The sequence below is a fragment of the Haplochromis burtoni genome, unplaced genomic scaffold, assembly GCF_018398535.1.
Source record: "Haplochromis burtoni strain Fernald_Lab_line unplaced genomic scaffold, NCSU_Asbu1 Contig_25, whole genome shotgun sequence".
NCBI classification, from domain to species: domain Eukaryota; kingdom Metazoa; phylum Chordata; class Actinopteri; order Cichliformes; family Cichlidae; genus Haplochromis; species Haplochromis burtoni.
Window position 1 is genome coordinate 2,638,410 of NW_024582386.1, and position 16,460 is coordinate 2,654,869.

Below are 16,460 nucleotides of genomic sequence, written 5' to 3' on the forward strand. Positions count from 1 at the left end.
AGATAGATAGATAGATAGATAGATAGATAGATAGATAGATAGATAGATAGATAGATAGATAGATAGATAGATAGATAGATAGATTAGATAGATAGATAGATAGATAGATAGAATCTTTATACACGGATAGATGGATGGAAATTACTTTGTTACAGCAGGATAATGAATAAAAATAGTACAACTTACAGTAAATAAACAGCAGTGCCACAGGTGCATAGTGAGGGCATTATACATCAAAATTTACATATACAACAATGATTTCAAAAAAGCGGAAAAGGTAAAAGAAAAATTACGTTAGTAAAAAGCGGAAAGGTAAGACTCATTTTGTGCAAGCGGGCAAATTAATAAATAATTTATACATTATACATCTAAGAAAAACAGCTAAACATATTACCTACTCATTGTGTCGTTTTAACCAATCGTAATTTATCACTACCACAACACGATTGGTTAAAATTAATCAACATCTTCACACTCTCACAAGCTCGCCTGCGTCTATTAGCGTTGTGTCCTCCAGTCCAGTGGCGTCGCATAATTTAGTCATGTACCTAAATCTAAACCAAAGAAGAAGAACTGATGGCAGGCGCCAGCGCAGAAGAAGAATGGTGCCGCTAGTAGTGGCTATAAATGGGCTACAGATATAAACAACCCAAGTTTCTGATCAATTTGGCTGTTCTCGTAAGTAACTCAGAGCCATACCTGTTTGTTTTAAGTCGAACTGCCCCAGAAGGAAGATTTCACCCTCTCTACCAGAGTCACAGCCACACAAACGGAGCATCTTCATCCTATCACTGAGTTCTGTGTTGTTTCTTCGCCCACCGGCGTCGTTTTAAGAAGCGGCCACGATGCCGCTGGGTTTGAAACCATGTTGCGCCGTTTGCAAGACTAATTCTTCTTCGATGTGGAAGAAAGGAAACCAGGGAGAGATCCTATGTAACAGCTGCACGGGAAAGAGCGCCAGCGGCGGGGCGTCAGGACCCTCCCTGTCCTCCATCACTCAGCCCAGCAATGGCGGAGGGAAACAGGTCAGTGAAACCCAGTGTTTCTAGATTAGAGCCAGGCCTGTTTGTGATGGTGTAAAGCCTCACGAGTTTGTCTTCGGGCTCTTTTTTTTAGACTGGTGGGGCTGTGTGCAGACATTGCAGCTGCATCATTCACAGATAATCCTACAGGGAAAATATAATAGCGCTCCCGGAGCCCACGCTGAGCTGAATTAGGAAGGTTTTCCATTTCAGTTTAAATACTGACGATCACTGTGTTTAGTTTTTTTGTTTTTTGAAGTTATTAGAAGAGCACAGGTCTCATTTCAAGACTGTAGTCTTCACTGTTCATGTGTAAAACAGTTTAACAGAAACAAGCCGGTGTGACTCCAGGAGTTTTTACATGTGGTGTCGCAGATTTGATCATAATAACTGCCTGAGAAAGCACTGGGCACAACTTTCAGGCTCTTGTGCAGCAGCCTGTGCGAAATACAGATGGCAGAACATAAAAAAAAATGATGCTTCAAATGAAAGTCATTTGTGTTGTACAAAGTGAAAGTATTTAAATCTTTAAATGAGAAACATCTCAACAAACCCCCAAGATCATTTAAACCCTTATTTTTAATTAAAATTGGTAATATAGCAGTCTGTTGTCAAGTGAGATCAAACTTGAAGGGTAAACCTATATGCCTTAAACATTACATAGCTTCACATTTTACTGAGATATTTTTCACATTAAGTGATTAATCAGTTAACAAACAAACTGATAGTTGTTAGTACTGGTCTTAGTATTGTCTCATTGTTTATTTTTCATCATCTTCTTCAACTGACAAGCTGCAGTCAATTGTCCAATCCCTTCTTGTGTTTGTCTATAGTCCAAGCAGGAGATCCACAGGAGGTCTGCACGTCTGAGAAGCACCAAGTACAAAGCTCCTGCATCAGAGAAAAAAGTCTCAACCAAAGGAAAAGGAAGACGACACATATTTAAACTCAAAAATGTAAGTTTGATAATGTAAATTTGATTTTTCTTCTTTCTTGTTGAGTTCATGCATTTGACCCTTGTGTGTGCCAACCTTTTAGCCAATCAAAGCACCAGAATCTGTAGCGACTATCATCACGTCAGAATCCATATTTTATAAGGTACGGTGTTTATTGTTGCAAAGCATGAGAAACAATACTTTCACTTGAAACTGGTCTGATCTTTTTAAAGCATTAATTATATCAATTAACCTTAATCCTTTATCATTGTCAATATATCACAGGGTGTATTCTACCAGATAGGAGACGTGATTAAGGTAACAGATGAAGAAGATGGGAAGCCTTACTATGCTCAGATTCGAGGCTTTGTACAGGATCAGTACTGTGAAAAAAGTGCAGCACTGACGTGGCTCATCCCCACTCAAGCCAGCCCTAAGGACCAGTTCGATCCTGGCACCTATATTGTTGGTGAGCAGTTATTCTGGATCATGCAGTGCTCTAGTGGAATTTGTTCATTTAAGCTTTAAAAACCAAACAAAAATGTTTTGCAATAGGTCCAGAGGAGGATCTGCCCAGAAAGATGGAGTATTTGGAGTTTGTGTGCCACGCCCCCTCTGAGTACTTCAAGTCTCGGAGCACCCCGTTCCCTACTATCCCAATACGACCAGAAAAAGGCTATATTTGGACCCACATAGGACCCACACCGGCCCACACTGTCAAAGAGTCTGTCAGTGCCAGCAGTTAGTGGGACTGTGATTAAAGACATGGACTCCGTTCTTAAAGAAATAAATGTACATTCACATGATGCTAGTGCAGGGTCAGCAGTCGCCAGCACATCAGCAGAGCATCTGCAGAGGTAGATGTTGCAGTCAGTGGAGGTTTAAATGTAAATAAGGTTTAAATGTAATAAATACTGATATCTGGGAGGACTGTGTCATCTGGGAGGACGCAGGACGGTCTGAAATGTGACATTTGTTTTTAGTGACGCCTAGCAACAGGAGCGACGGGGTCTTTCAATGACTAGTAACAGGAAGAAGCGTCACAAATGAGACACCCCCCCGAATTACTTCAAACTTGGCACTGCCTCCAGTCCATACACCCGCCAAGTTTGAAGGAGAACAGACGACCAATGCATACAGAGATTCCTTCATTTATTAAGGAGATAATGATTTTGGGGTTTTCTGATCATTACTTCACATTTGAAGGCGAGTTGTAAGTTGATGGTAATGATGTGTCTAATTGCTTTGTGTTATTCACAAGCTGTGATGCTGAAACATATGGAAGCTTGTTTACACCACTTTTTTTTTTTTTTTTTTTCCAGTGGTAGAAACAAGTTTCCATAAAAATGTTACTTTTGTATTTGATAATAAACAAAAAGCTCTTTTCCATCACTACTGTTGCCTGTGATTTTTCTTTTGTTCCTTTTTTTTTTTTAAACTGATATAAATAAATGTTTAAAAAAAAAAACAAACAAACAGAGATCTGATTGGTTTTTGTTCCAGCATCCTGATTGAACAAATGTCACGTTTGATTTATGTCAAAATGTTAGACTGGTGGTGTCTAAAGACTGGAATGAAGCCACTTGTGTCAGTTAAGCTCTTGACCGTGAACGTCTCATTGTAAAGTCTTTAAGTCGGTGGTTTGTGTCCGTTTCTCAGTCGGATGCTGTTCAGAGTCGTTTAAACAATAAACACACTGTTACTTTGATTTACAGACGTAAGGTTGGGTCACGTGCATCACCGATCTCTAACCAATCAAACCGAGTTTAACCGAAGCAGGAAGTGCGCGGCAGTCATCGCTCTCTGCCTGTGCACTCCTGGATAAACGTCTCGGTGAAACTTTGGAGTCGTCGGTGAAATTCCCAGTCCGCGAAAACTTCCTCATGTCTTGAGTTATTTTTTTTTCTCTGGGCTGGACATGGTGAACATTTCTTGATCACAGTATGGGCAAATTCCAGTCCAAACACGGTGAGAAGTTACATCTAGTTAGCTTCTTTTTTTATTATTATTATTATTAGAAATGAAATACTACAAATGTCTTATCACTAGCGCTCACTGTCATCTCATTATTTGGGCAGCTTCGAAGCCCCGGCAGAGTCCAGAAGGTAAGACAGAAAAGACACGTGCTGTCATAGCTAATTTGTACATGAATTTATTTATTTTTTCTTTTCTTTTCTTTCTTTCTTTCTTTCTTTCTTCCTTTCTTTTTTTTTTTTTTAAATATGTGGTTGTTTTTATCCTCTCCAGGACGGAGTTTGGCTTCCAGTGTGCTGAGAGAGTCGCAGAGTAGCCACATATGCAGAAGAAAGCTGACAGAGGTAATGAGTTTTATCTTTGTTCTTATATTAATAACTAATTCGAGAGAAGCTAAACCTATAACTCGCTCACCTACGTTTCCTGTATCACTGCGCTGATCTGGTGCTGACGGTTAGACCTGAAGCTGGTGCAGTAATGCCCGGGTACTCAGCTCCGGAAACCAGCCAGGTTTTACTAGTGATTTCGGTAATAATGTAGGATCTAATGGCCCAAAAAGCAAAGTCATATTTTGTGTAAGCTTCTTTCAACAAATAAATAAATGCACATGAGGCAACATTAAAGCCAAGTACATGTGTTCTTATGGTGCAGGAAAAAACGCACTGCCTCTTTAAACGCCTTTAACACAGCATCCAGGGCTTCATTTCAGTCGTGCCAGCTTGGGGACAAACTGCTCACATCTATCCAGGAGACATAAAAGATGTTTGGAAGGTGGTCGTTTATTTATTTCTCCACCCTTCCTCCTCCATCTCTATAAAGAGACTTCCAAGTCTGTGAAGTTCAGCACACCCACCCCCCTCCAGACAGCGAGGTCTTTATGCCCAACTTCAGTGAGGGGGGAAAAAGAGAAAAAAGGAAAAAAAAAAATCCACATCTGGGACTGCTTTCCTGCCCCAGCCAGACGGGTGAGGGTGTGAGGTGGGGTGTGGCTTGTTTCATTTCATAAATGGCATCAAGTGTAATAATGTTTTTTTTAATTTGTTTGCTTCTCAGACCACCTGATTAAAAACACTGATTGCATTTGTCTTACACACTTTAAGGACAGAAAATTCACTGATCCAGCTTTTCAAGTGTTTGATCTCTTAATATCTTTGGGCATAACTTGTTATTTTAAGGCCAATAAAGTCTGAAGCTCAGGACAATATTTGCACAGGGCTGCTGTAAGAAAAAAAAGTTCTGGAAAGTTCTGCAGTTTGGAAAAAGATGTTGACTCTGCCAAGATGTTTAAAGGGCTGTGGTGGAGGTTCTGCGCTTGGAGCACTTCCTGCGATTACATTTTCCAACCCAATGTAGTTTTATCCCCCATGACACCACTGCTGTGAAGTGGTAATGTCAAAAACATCTCTTTTTCCAAAAGATGACTCCATTCTTTGCATCTTTGTTAGAAAGTCTTCCCCTTAAAATCACATTTAAAACGTTTGCGTGTCACAGTTTTCGCAGAGGTGACAGATTAAAGACGTTTTTTAGAAGCTGGAACAGTTTAAAAAAGATTTTGTAGAGATAACTAAACAATGAAGTCTTTTATGTGCAACGTTCGATGTATCCAGTGAGGGGGGAGGAGGGGAGCGCCGTGGGTAAAAATTTTAAACACGCCGACTCATAGGTGAATGTTTACATACCTGTCAAGTACCACTGAGGCAGGCTCAGGTGTTGACAGGTTGACTGTCTAAAGAACGGACAAACCTGTTTCCTTTCCTATGATCTTCCGTCAAGTATGTGTGCAGAAAAGAGGCTGAATAATTACAGTTTTAAGTAAATGTTGGCTTACTGAGCAGAAAAGGCGTGGCGAGTTTAACTTGAAGTTCAAAGAAAACAATCCTGTCTAGTTTTTGGTTTAGACAGAGAATCCAAACTTCTTTTCAAAAATAAGGTGTTCAAAATGTGGATTTTGTGATTATATTTGGGTTATAGTCCATCCCGCAAGCCAATTATAGACCAAACAATCTGAGTTTGTTCACTTACATTCCTCAAATTGAATTCTACCAAATGTGAAGTTGTTTTAGTTGCTTATAGCTAAATGTTCAAAATACCAGACTGATAGAAGCAGCTCAATGTGAACTATCGGTAAACATGTAAATATGCATTAGTATACAGTCATGTGATAAAGAGGGTTTACACAGTTGTGCAGGAAAACTAAGTCCACACTTACCGCGTCCATAGGAATTATGCAGCAGCCAGGAGCTGCCAATTAAATGCATTTGATTAACTGATCAAGAGAGTTTGAGCACCTCTAAAAACAGATGTTTGGCCGGTTTGCTGGTCTGGAGCATTCAGGTGTGTTTTAACACAATGCCAAGGAGGAAAAATGTCATCAGTGATCTTAAAGAAACTTAATTGTTGATGTCCATTCATGTGGGAGGAGTTAAAAGGCCATTTCCAAACAGTTTAAGTTCATCATTCTACAGCTAATGGAAAACATTTAAGCTAGCTGTCAATCTTCCCAGGAGTGGATGCCGCAGCATATTCTCATGACAGTACAATTAGAAAAAGACTGAAAAAGACTGGCTTGTCTGGAAGTGTTTCCAGAAGAAATGCTCTTCTTTGTAAAAAGGTTGCACAACTTAGGTTTGCAAAGTTGGACCTCAAAAAACTGCAAGACATCTGGAAAAATGTCCTTTGGACGGATGAGACCAAAGTGGAAATGTTTGACCATAAAGCACAGCATCACATTTGGAGAAAACCAAACTCAGCATATCAGCACAAACACCTCACACCAACTTTCAAGCACGGTGGTGGAGGGGGGATGGTTTGGGCTTGTTTTGCAGCCACAGGACTCACCACTTTGCAGTCATCGAGTTAACCCTGAATTCCTCTGAATACCAAATTATTCTAGATTCAAATGTGTGGCCACATGTCTGAGAGGTAAAGCTTGGTCAAAACTACAACGATCCCCAAAACATCAGCAAACAGAAAGGCTGAAAAGAAAAAAATCGAGGTCATGCATAGGACCCTCAATGAACTGAAGCAATGCTGGAAAGAAGAGTTGGCCAAAATTCCTCCATAACAATGTGAGAGACCACTGAAGTGGTTCTACAGGCTATTAGGTGTGGACCTAGTTGCATAGATGTGCATCAGCTACACATTAGTGAAATGAACTCAAGCTGCTCACTGAAATCAGGATGGGCCCATGGACTGACGGGTGATGCCGCTTTCTCTCATCAAAGCTTCACTGCAGGCAGAGCGTGGCAGGATACGCTGGGTGTGTTGCCTGCATCTGAACACGAATGCGGGTGTGCAGACGTGCCCACAAATTATCACTCCCTGTGTTGCTCAACTGCATCTGCTGACGCATCAGTGTGACACGGGTGAGGGACATGTTGGCAGATAAGAGGCTTTTTGTTCCTGTCTTCTTTTGTTTTGCACTGGAAGACTAAAGCAGAAAAAGATTAATTTTCTTAAAGTATTATTTATTCGATATTTTTCAAGTAACAGAAATTGATCCAAGTCCTTTCATCAACCCTGTCTGCTGTAGGATTTGAAAATATGTGTAAATGCATATAAGTATATAATGGATTTAGAGGATTTAAAGTAAGCTGACTTATAACAGTCAACACATATACAGTGTGTCTAAACCTAAACCTGAAGTGCAAAGAGGTCCAGCCAAGACTCAGGATTTAAGTGAGCGTTTTCATCTTCGTGTATTTATGCAAGAAAGCATGCGAAAAGATGTCAGCCATTCAAAAACATGCGGGTAAACCGGCTTTCTTCTTCTTTGCAGTGCCGTATGTTTGTGTGTTTAAACGTGTGCAAAGTAAGCCAAAAGTATTCATACCACTGCTTTGTGTTTTGTGGTTCATAAAAAGGAAAAATGCACAGATTATTCAACATTGCTCACATCTGGAGATCCATCTTCACACTCACGGGACAAGAAAATCACTTAATTGCTTCCTCCCGCTCTTAAATGTGTCCTCTGATAATTTACACTCTTGACTCTTTTCACAGAACTTGTATGTGGAATTGAGGAAAAGCACTTCTGATCATAACTGCGACATGAAGGGTGAGTGGGCGATCACACGTCATCCTGTTTCCCGTCTAAGGTCTTTAAAGGTTTAATTGCTTAGTGAATGTCATCGGGTTTTATCCACTTAAACGAAACAATGGAAATAGTTCACATAAGACTAAGACAGAGCCTTACATGAGTAATCAGAAAGATACAAGATAGACCGCAATAATTTTAAGTACCCATAAACTGTGAGTCTGTTAAAAAAGAGAATTATGATGCATTTTTGTGCTGTTTAGTGGTTCAGCCACCAGAAGAAGAGAAGACGCCCGATAAAGGGACCAATTTTCACTTCAAGTGCAAGAAGGAAACAAAGAGGAGCAGCAGCCGTGCTGCTGTGAGTGAGGTAACTGGTAACCTCGTTATTTGATATTCAAATAACGTTATAATATAGTAGAATTGTAGCAACTGGTGTGTACTCAGATTTTGGTTTTTCCAAGACTGGTGGGGTTGGGTGCCGGGACTTCGTGGAGTTTTCTAGTAAAACATGATGAGACGACGACTCCTGACTGTGAAGAAGTCGCGCAGAAAAAGCTGCATAAACACCCATTTTTAAATATGTATTCTTGAAATGGACTAAACAAACCTGATAAAACATGTTATCTTATCAGGTTGGTTGCAGGCTGTTATGGAGGATTTTGCTATTTTAAAGGGGCTGTAATGTTCTCAGTGGCCACTTTGTTTTTTTTTTTAGCCATTTAAGTGCTTATATTTATTGAGACAATCACATGGGAGCAACTCATGTGATTGTTAGAGAGAGATGGGTATTTCAGAAACTGCTGATCTGCTGGGATTTTCCCACATGCTCATCTCTAGGCCTTGTAGAAGTTTTTGATTTTGGGGTCAGAGGAGAAGGGCCAGTTTGCTTTGAGCTGATAGGAAGGCAACAGTAGTTCAAATAACCAGTCATATGCAGAAGAGCATCTCTGAGCATCTCTGAACATCTCTGAACTGTGAAGGGCTACAGCAGCAGAAGACCACACCGGGTGCCACTCCTATCAGCTGAGAACAGGCCTTTTGTCAGTAGTTCAGGCTGCTTGTGGTGTAATAGTGTGGGGATATTTTGTCAATATGGCCAAAACCTCTGAAGAATGTTTTCAGCACTTGTTGAATCTGTGCCATGAAGAATTAAAGCATCTCTGAAAGCAAAAGGGAGTGTAATAGTAAGGTGTACATAATAATAATAATAATAATAATAATAATAATAATAATAATAATAATAATAATAATAATAATAATAATAATAATAAAATGTCTCATGAGTGTAAAGTTACAGTACATATAATAAGCAAATACACATATTACTGTAAATGACAAACTATGGCATCAGTATTATTCTGACAGCATGTTCGCATGTGAACACAGGGCATGGAGGGTAACGTGCTGCCTGGAGACGACTCTCAGCAGGAGTGGACCTTCACACTGTACAATTTTGACAACACAGATGAGGTCAAGAAAGAGGTAAGAGAGGTTTTTTTTTTTTGTTTGTTTTTACTGCTGGCATATGTCAGATGTAAAATGTCTCTGTATGCAGTGTGTATATCTGTGTTCTGCAGGACATGTCCAGCCTGATGCACTCCGTGTTTGAGGTTTTAGAGACATCGGTGAAGCAGCCTTGCAGTGGCACAAGGCCCCTCAGGATCAAGCTAGCTGTAACTTCCTCACATTATCCAAACAAGAGCTCAAACACAGGTACGTGTTATTGTGATTTTTAGGATTTAAGGACCCAAAACTAAACAGTTCATGACCGTCAAGATTTTAATAAGCTTCTAAACTGTCAGCAATGCCAACATCCTGCACTCACTGAAAACAGATGCAGAGCAGGAGCAGAGCGGATCTCAGGAGGCCGGACGTCCAATGAGAAGGCTCCTCTGTGTGGATGAAAACAAAGAGCGCAGAAAGCACTACCAGGATCTAGCTGGCATTGAAAATTATGCCTCCAAGTTTGACAATGCAGGTATCATAAAAGCTCCATTAATTCTGTGTGTGTGTGTGTGTGTGTGTGTGTGTGTGTGTGTGTGTGTGTGTGTGTGTGTGTCCGTGTCCTTTGGAAAATACACTTAAGGGTTTCTTTCTTCTGTTTTTATTTTTTATTTTTTAGACTCACCTCCTCTTCAGCACCATCTAGTGGTGCACTGTGAGAACACTGTGCATTCTGAGTCACCTCAAGACCTCCGTGTTGTTCACTCCATGAGAAGCAGATCCATGTGTGATAGGACCAGAGCTGAGAGAAAGTCCTGCAGGTTGCATGGCCGGCATCCTGCTTCGTGGTGCCATCCTACCCAGACTCTCCTTCGAGCCTCCCAGAGCCTCCCGCGTCGCTCCCACAGCAGGAAGCTTCATTCCACGGTACAATATTCTGCCTCGCCCCATACACACACTGGCTTCCAGGCACAGCCAGGACAAGACAGGGAGACGTTTTACAGCCTTCAGCCTTCCTTTGGTGTCCCGCTGGCCCAGAGACATGAGCACCATCACTTCCATGAGCATCATCACCATCATCACCACTACCACCCATCATAACCTCATGTAATACACATCATATAAGACAGGTAAGAGCAGCTTAGTAATATTTTAGCTTAGTCTTCACCTTATTCTGGATTTTCTTTTCTCATCAGTGCCCCAATACAGATATTATAATGTCAAATGTGAGACACATGCATGCAATAAAGTTGTTTAGACTGTTATTATTTATATGAGGATGGCTCTGTTAGTACAGGGGCAGTGACCACAGTATCTCCCCTGACAAAAATCCTCAGTTGCACAACAATGCCCTGCAAGCATGCACCTCTATGTTGTACAAAGTAGTTTGGTTGGAAAAGAATAGCAGATACATAAAATGAAGTACATGATGGCAAAATAGTTAAAACTGTGTTAAACGCCAAACATTTGGTGTGCTGTGAGGAGGAAAGTGAAGCTTCTCGTGAGCATTCAGATGTTGTTCCTGCTAATCTGTCTGGCAAAAGTTGCAAATAGAAACCACGTCCAGCGAAGGACGTGAGACAGCTGTTGCTATTTATAACCTCAACCCTCTTACTTACCCTCTGTGCCTCTCTCCTGCCTCACCAGAGCAAAACACCCAGAGAGACAGCAACAGAAGATACCAACGGAGCAGCAGCTACAAAAGAGAGAAGACGCTGAATCAAATACATACCAACACACACAAAAAAAACTAAAGACATGAAGTCCCTGCGATTCCTTGCTGCTGAGGGCTTCATTCAGACTGGTGCGAGAACTCTGGAAAACCTCACCTGTGTGTCTTTTAACCTCTACCCACTTCTCTTCAAGGCCTGCTACCTCCACGAGCAGGCTGAGGTGCTGCATGCTTTGGTCCAGATGTGGCCTCTTCCTGAACTCAACCTACAAAGACTTCTGGGAAAGACAGCCGACTGTCAGTTAGACCTCACATCTCGCACCTGCCGGCTTTGTCTGGAAGCAATTCTCAACGGCCTAAAGGTACCAAACCACCCACCTTGAATGTACCCCTAATCATTTTCATTTCAGTTGCACTTCTGTTGTCATTGCCTTAAAACACTCATGAATAGTCACCTTTAATGTAATATTCTCTTGTTTTCTAAGGATTATGTGGTGTCTCCCTCGAGAACATATGCCAAGAGCCTTCACACGGTGGACCTGACTGCCCTTAAGGACACTGAGCATCAGGCCTGCCCTTGTAAATCCACCCTGGGTCGATGGGCAAGAACCCAGCTCCTGACAAAACTGTGCTACGAGACCATGGTGGCCATGCAAGATACGGACGTGTCCCAATCTGCCTTTGAAACATCTGTTGATGTCCGTCTGAACGGCTTCGTCACAGGCCGCAACTACGAGCTGGTAGCTCAGGCCTTCCTGCTCCTCCGTTACTGTCCCCTGAAGCTTCGCTTTGTTAGTTTTAGGGCGGATTCTCTCACTCTCAAGCAGCTGTTCTATGTTCTTCGCCTAGCAGAGCCAGAGTCCATCACAAAGCTGGAGGTGGTGCACAATATTCCTCTAGAGGCCTCACACCTGGAGGTGCTGCTGTCCAGGGTGGAATTCCCCAAATTACAGTCTCTGACCCTGCCAGCCAGCGCCCTGGATGTCAGGAGGCTCGGCTCTGACGACGAGGATCTGCTGGCCACCATTGGCAACCTGCTGGCACGACTGAGCAGCCTCACTGAGCTCTATGTTGGTTTTTCTACTCTCACTGGACACCTGCGGAGACTGCTAAAGTGAGTACAAGCACAGACAGGGAGCAATAAAGAGACAGACAACAAGGTGCCCTAAGTTTGTCTATTCATGTAATGCATGCTGATTGTAGACCTGATCAGCAACAACACCAAGAGCTTGAACACAGCTCAAAATACCCACCTTTAACCTTTGTCAATTGTACAACAGTGGAAGGTATTCTGTTGTTAAAATTGCTGATGTGGTGCCAGTGCGAGGACAGGTGGCTGCAGGACAAAGACCCGCTGGGTATTCTTCACCTTCAAATGGAAATAGAACAGGAGCGAGTATGCACAGTATAGATTTTGTAATGTAAAATGTTTTGATGCTCAATAAACAAGGTGTAGAAAAGCTTGCAGCATATTGTTCATAAAATGAACAAATAAGTGAGCAAAGACTTTGACAAAAGATTGAATTTGCATTTACAAAGATGTACAGATGGGTGACCAACCAACATAATGAAAAACATTTTCATACTGATGAAGTGGATCTCTACGTCCTATGTACTTCACTGGTTTAACATAACACTTCCGTCTAAGGAAAACGTGCCAGCCTGTAGCGTATAAGAGCCATGAGTGTTCTCTTTTATCCTTTGTCAGCTGTTAGCTGTACCTTTTTAAGCATTTCTTGTACCGCTCCTGTTTGACTACAAATGTCTACCTCTATTAGCATTTCATACCAGAGTCATTTTTATTCTCCTTTGTTTCCTTCTCACAGTCCTCTCAACACACCTCTACTATGCTTGGAGTTGGCCAACTGCTGCCTGAACCGTGTAGACATGACCTACCTGGCCAACAGTCTCCACAGTGAGACCCTGGTTCACCTTGACATCAGTGGACACAACCTCTTTGACTCTTTCTCCACCCCTGTACACAAATTGCTTAGCAGGAGTTCGGGAACTTTGGCGAGATTGGCTCTCGAGGAGTGCAACATAAAGGACGAGCACATGGACGCCTTCACTAATGCTCTGGCTTGCTGTCAGCAACTGGAGGAGCTCAGACTTATGGGAAACCCTCTGACATCTGTTGCCCTGCTTAGGTTATTCTCCACTCTATCTGTAGGGTTTCCCAAGTTAAGGTACATAGAGGCACCTGTGCCCCGTGAATGTTACGCAGATGATGTCACGTATCCTCTGGACGATTCGGTCTTGCTGCGTTACAACACTGAGCTGTTTCAGGAGATCAGGATCCAGCTGATGGCCGTCCTGGAAAGAGCAGATAGAGATGGGGTGGAAGTGTGTACCCCCATCATGGGGGCCTACGATCCAGACATCAGTGAAACCAGTAATGAGCTAGGGGTGTCCATGTTGAAATCTTTTAACGCCGTCATCGGCACTTTTATAGGTACGATAACCGATGTGAACAACAGGAGATCCCAGACTTGGAAAGACGATTGATTTTTACTGTGACTAGTCCTGAGCTCAAAGTCTGCTGCTTCATTCAAGCCCAACACTGTGAAAATGGATCCAGTAAACCAGATTTAACTATAGTTAAGACAGGAATTATGTTAGTGTCAACAAATGCTAACTGTTTTCTTCCAGGACTTAATTATATAAAACTAAACAGATGTGCAATGCAGATAGCAACTATATTGGTTACTGCTAAGATGTTTTATTAGCTGTATATACAGTGCATGTTGTTTTAATTTATATATTCTTGTTTAAATGCTGTAACTATATTTGCAGCCCAACACTGAAACATGTGACAGATCCTTCTATAGTAATTCTGAAACTGTAATTTGTCATATCAATATATCAAATAAATGACAGACATGTTTCAAAATGTACATTTCTTTAATGAGCACTGTGTTATATATGTAGATTACATTTCATGTTAAATATTACACCAGGGGACGACCACGAACCAACCGAAGACTAAGATTAACAGCTGCGAACTGGAATGGTCTATTTCTTCATCCATTCCTCTTTTTCTTTCCTCTCACGGATCACCTCCTCCAGGTATGGAGTCAGATAGTGGACATCCTGCAGGAAAAACAAGGCACAATACATGACGTCAGTAATCAGCAAAGGCTAAAAATCCCACCCTAAACTAAGATAAAAATTTTTTCCAAAAACCTCTGTGATAGTTCTGTTTACTTATCTTTCTTTTCCACACTTTGACTAAAATTTCATATCTTACACTGAGAATTCACTTAGGACTCATCAGCAGCTATATTCCAGCTGACTGATAAGAGGTGAAATCAATCATAGAGAGGGTTCTGCACCAACAACATCCTTATGATTACAGTAGTCACTAGCAAACTGTTGCCAGTAGTTTGCAGGGAAGACAACTTGTCTGTGAACATTTGCAAACTATTCAATTGGTAGTGAGGAAAGTGTGATACATACCAGGAAAGGAGAATGAAGGCTGTGGCTTTTGAAATGTATTGGTTGCACAACTTTTATCTAGTTATAAGTTTGCAGACAAGTTAGCATCCTAAGTGCAAACTACTAGCAACAAAGCAGCACTGCACACCACTTTGCAACCACCTTCAGGCTATGGACTCCCAACACCCTCCAGAAACCAGTCGCCAACCAGTTACAGAATACATACTTGCCCCTAGCAACCAGTGGCTACCAGTTTCAAACCAAGTGCCAAGACCACTCACAACCAATCAGGGGATCAGACTTTCCCCAAACAAACAGTGGCTGCCAGACCTGTGCTGACAAATCTTTAGGACTGCATGACTCAAGCCTCAGTGGAAAACTTAACAAATAATCACGTCCAATGAAATGACCAACAGAAAAATACTACATCTATCCATGTTAACATTAACACTACATCTTACACTGCACTGAAAATGCTAATTTAGTCTGTTTGTGTGAAAGCACCTCATCGAATTTTGTCCACTGGTTTTTAGGAAGAATCTGCTGCTTCATAGAGAGATCCAGGGCCCTCTTGACCCTGAACATCCTGTCGTTGTACACATTCTCTGGAAGCCTCCTGAGGGCCTCTTTCACATCCAGGTCCTCATGGATCGTGTCATCACGCATTAAACCTGCAACAGAAAACCCACAAGCTCAAGACAATCCTGTTTTCATTAGCAAGCTTCGAAACTGGCAACATTTTTAGCTAATGAACTCTGATCATCTTAAATTATTATATTCTGGCCTTACCAAGTTTGTTGAAGCCACACATGTTGTAATACCATTTACGGAAGCCAACCAGGAGCCTTCCTGTTGCAGCTGTAAAGAAATAGAAAAAACTAACTCATGAGGAAGAGACAGGATCAGGGAGGATGGAAGGAAAGAAGGAGAACAGTGTTCTAGCCACTTAGTATACATATTTAAGTCAGTCAACTTTAGTTATGAAGCACATTACAATACAAAATGAGAAAATTATAATTGTATAAATAGATAGGTTTAAATAAAATTAAACCTGTACAGGTGGCCCTTAATCTTCTTTTTAATGGTATCAGTAGTGTCACAGATCTAGGGAACCTCAATCTCAAAAGCAGTCTCCTTTCTCTAACCTGGACCAAAGTACCACCAACAATCACTGATCACCTGATCAGAGACCTAGTAGTTAAACATGGATGTCTTAGTTAACAAATACAGGGAGAAATCTATCTTGTCATATTTTATTTATCTTACTGAGCTATTTTAGTATGAGCTGCTGTAACAGTGATTTCCCAACATAAAGTATATGTCATCTTATAAGAGGCAATTAGTCAAATGTGCTGTATGAATATCAGACAACAACCATTCAACTACGATCACTCAGATGTCATTGTGAGACAGACGTAACTATTCACTGAAGAAAACAAACTTTAACCTCCATAAGCAATGAGCTAACAGCAGTTTGGTTGATTTCTTACATTTAACTCCAAACGACGGCTGAGCTCTACATCAGTCATTTAGTAAAACACACTTTTTATTATTGCTCAACAGGGTGGAGGTCTTTGTTTAATACCATTTATCTTATTTTACCAGCACTGGAGAGCGCTAAGCTAACGCTAGCTGACCAGCACCCGTTAGCATCAGCTAGCACGGGGACACTAGAGGACACAGACGAGTCAAAGGCACCGGAAGGCCTAATTATACTGACAAAGTAAACATAACGACCTGCTGTGAGCAAGAGAATAAAACAGATCTGACCACAGATTAAAAACGAGAGGATTAACGAGCATAACCTGGAAATATGAAAAAGGATAGGGGTTAATTTACCTGGTGCCCTCGTCGCCATGTTTATCGCTGAGAAGGAACGCGGTGGGTTGTGGGTAAAGATGCGTTCAAAAGTAACTTTATCAGACGTCACGCTGTCGTAA

At 41.5% G+C, this 16,460-nt stretch overlaps 3 protein-coding genes across 5 annotated transcripts; 2 read left to right on the forward strand and 1 right to left on the reverse strand.

Annotated features, from left to right (window-relative positions):
• Positions 1–550: 550 nt before the first annotated feature.
• On the forward strand, positions 551–3,365 carry gatad1 (GATA zinc finger domain containing 1). The gene is made up of 5 exons (XM_005917463.3): positions 551–1,025; positions 1,856–1,978; positions 2,061–2,120; positions 2,243–2,426; positions 2,513–3,365. The coding sequence occupies exons 1-5, from the start codon at positions 846–848 to the stop codon at positions 2,701–2,703; spliced, it is 738 nt and encodes a 245-aa protein (XP_005917525.1). The 5' UTR covers positions 551–845; the 3' UTR covers positions 2,704–3,365.
• A 354-nt stretch (positions 3,366–3,719) lies between these two features.
• Positions 3,720–13,979, forward strand: lrrc14b (leucine rich repeat containing 14B). 3 transcript variants are annotated; one of them, XM_005917460.2, is made up of 10 exons: positions 3,720–3,925; positions 4,036–4,062; positions 4,205–4,275; positions 7,934–7,988; positions 8,231–8,328; positions 9,357–9,452; positions 9,548–9,683; positions 9,805–9,948; positions 10,093–10,543; positions 11,061–11,185. In XM_005917460.2, the coding sequence occupies exons 1-9, from the start codon at positions 3,901–3,903 to the stop codon at positions 10,512–10,514; spliced, it is 1,074 nt and encodes a 357-aa protein (XP_005917522.1). In that variant the 5' UTR covers positions 3,720–3,900; the 3' UTR covers positions 10,515–10,543; positions 11,061–11,185. The 3 variants fall into 3 exon arrangements, with proteins under 3 accessions (XP_005917522.1, XP_014187618.1, XP_042074858.1); XM_014332132.2 differs by having other exon boundaries at positions 3,723–3,925; positions 8,231–8,337; XM_042218924.1 differs by lacking the exons at positions 3,720–3,925; positions 4,036–4,062; positions 4,205–4,275; ... (3 more) ...; positions 9,548–9,683; positions 9,805–9,948 and adding exons at positions 11,571–12,199; positions 12,912–13,979 and having other exon boundaries at positions 10,408–10,543; positions 11,061–11,447.
• LOC102288729 (cytochrome b-c1 complex subunit 7) lies at positions 13,968–16,460 on the reverse strand. Its single transcript, XM_005917462.3, has 4 exons — positions 16,360–16,460; positions 15,310–15,378; positions 15,025–15,191; positions 13,968–14,175 (listed from the first exon to the last, which is right to left on the reverse strand). Exons 1-4 carry the CDS (start codon positions 16,376–16,378, stop codon positions 14,098–14,100), a joined length of 333 nt encoding a protein of 110 aa, XP_005917524.2. The 5' UTR covers positions 16,379–16,460; the 3' UTR covers positions 13,968–14,097.

What these genes read in the sequence shown, in the direction of transcription:
- gatad1 (XM_005917463.3), top strand. Translation starts at nt 846, where the DNA reads ATGCCGCTGGGTTTGAAACCATGTTGCGCCGTTTGCAAGACTAATTCT. An exon ending in ACATATTTAAACTCAAAAAT is followed by an intron (nt 1,979 to 2,060) that starts GTAAGTTTGATA and finishes CCAACCTTTTAG; the next exon opens with CCAATCAAAGCACCAGAATC. An exon ending in TCCTGGCACCTATATTGTTG is followed by an intron (nt 2,427 to 2,512) that starts GTGAGCAGTTAT and finishes GTTTTGCAATAG; the next exon opens with GTCCAGAGGAGGATCTGCCC.
- lrrc14b (XM_042218924.1), top strand. Translation starts at nt 11,172, where the DNA reads ATGAAGTCCCTGCGATTCCTTGCTGCTGAGGGCTTCATTCAGACTGGT. An exon ending in CAATTCTCAACGGCCTAAAG is followed by an intron (nt 11,448 to 11,570) that starts GTACCAAACCAC and finishes TTGTTTTCTAAG; the next exon opens with GATTATGTGGTGTCTCCCTC. An exon ending in CACCTGCGGAGACTGCTAAA is followed by an intron (nt 12,200 to 12,911) that starts GTGAGTACAAGC and finishes TCCTTCTCACAG; the next exon opens with TCCTCTCAACACACCTCTAC.
- LOC102288729 (XM_005917462.3), bottom strand. An exon ending in GTGTGGCTTCAACAAACTTG is followed by an intron (nt 15,192 to 15,309) that starts GTAAGGCCAGAA and finishes TTTCTGTTGCAG; the next exon opens with GTTTAATGCGTGATGACACG. An exon ending in AGTGGACAAAATTCGATGAG is followed by an intron (nt 14,176 to 15,024) that starts GTGCTTTCACAC and finishes TTTTTCCTGCAG; the next exon opens with GATGTCCACTATCTGACTCC.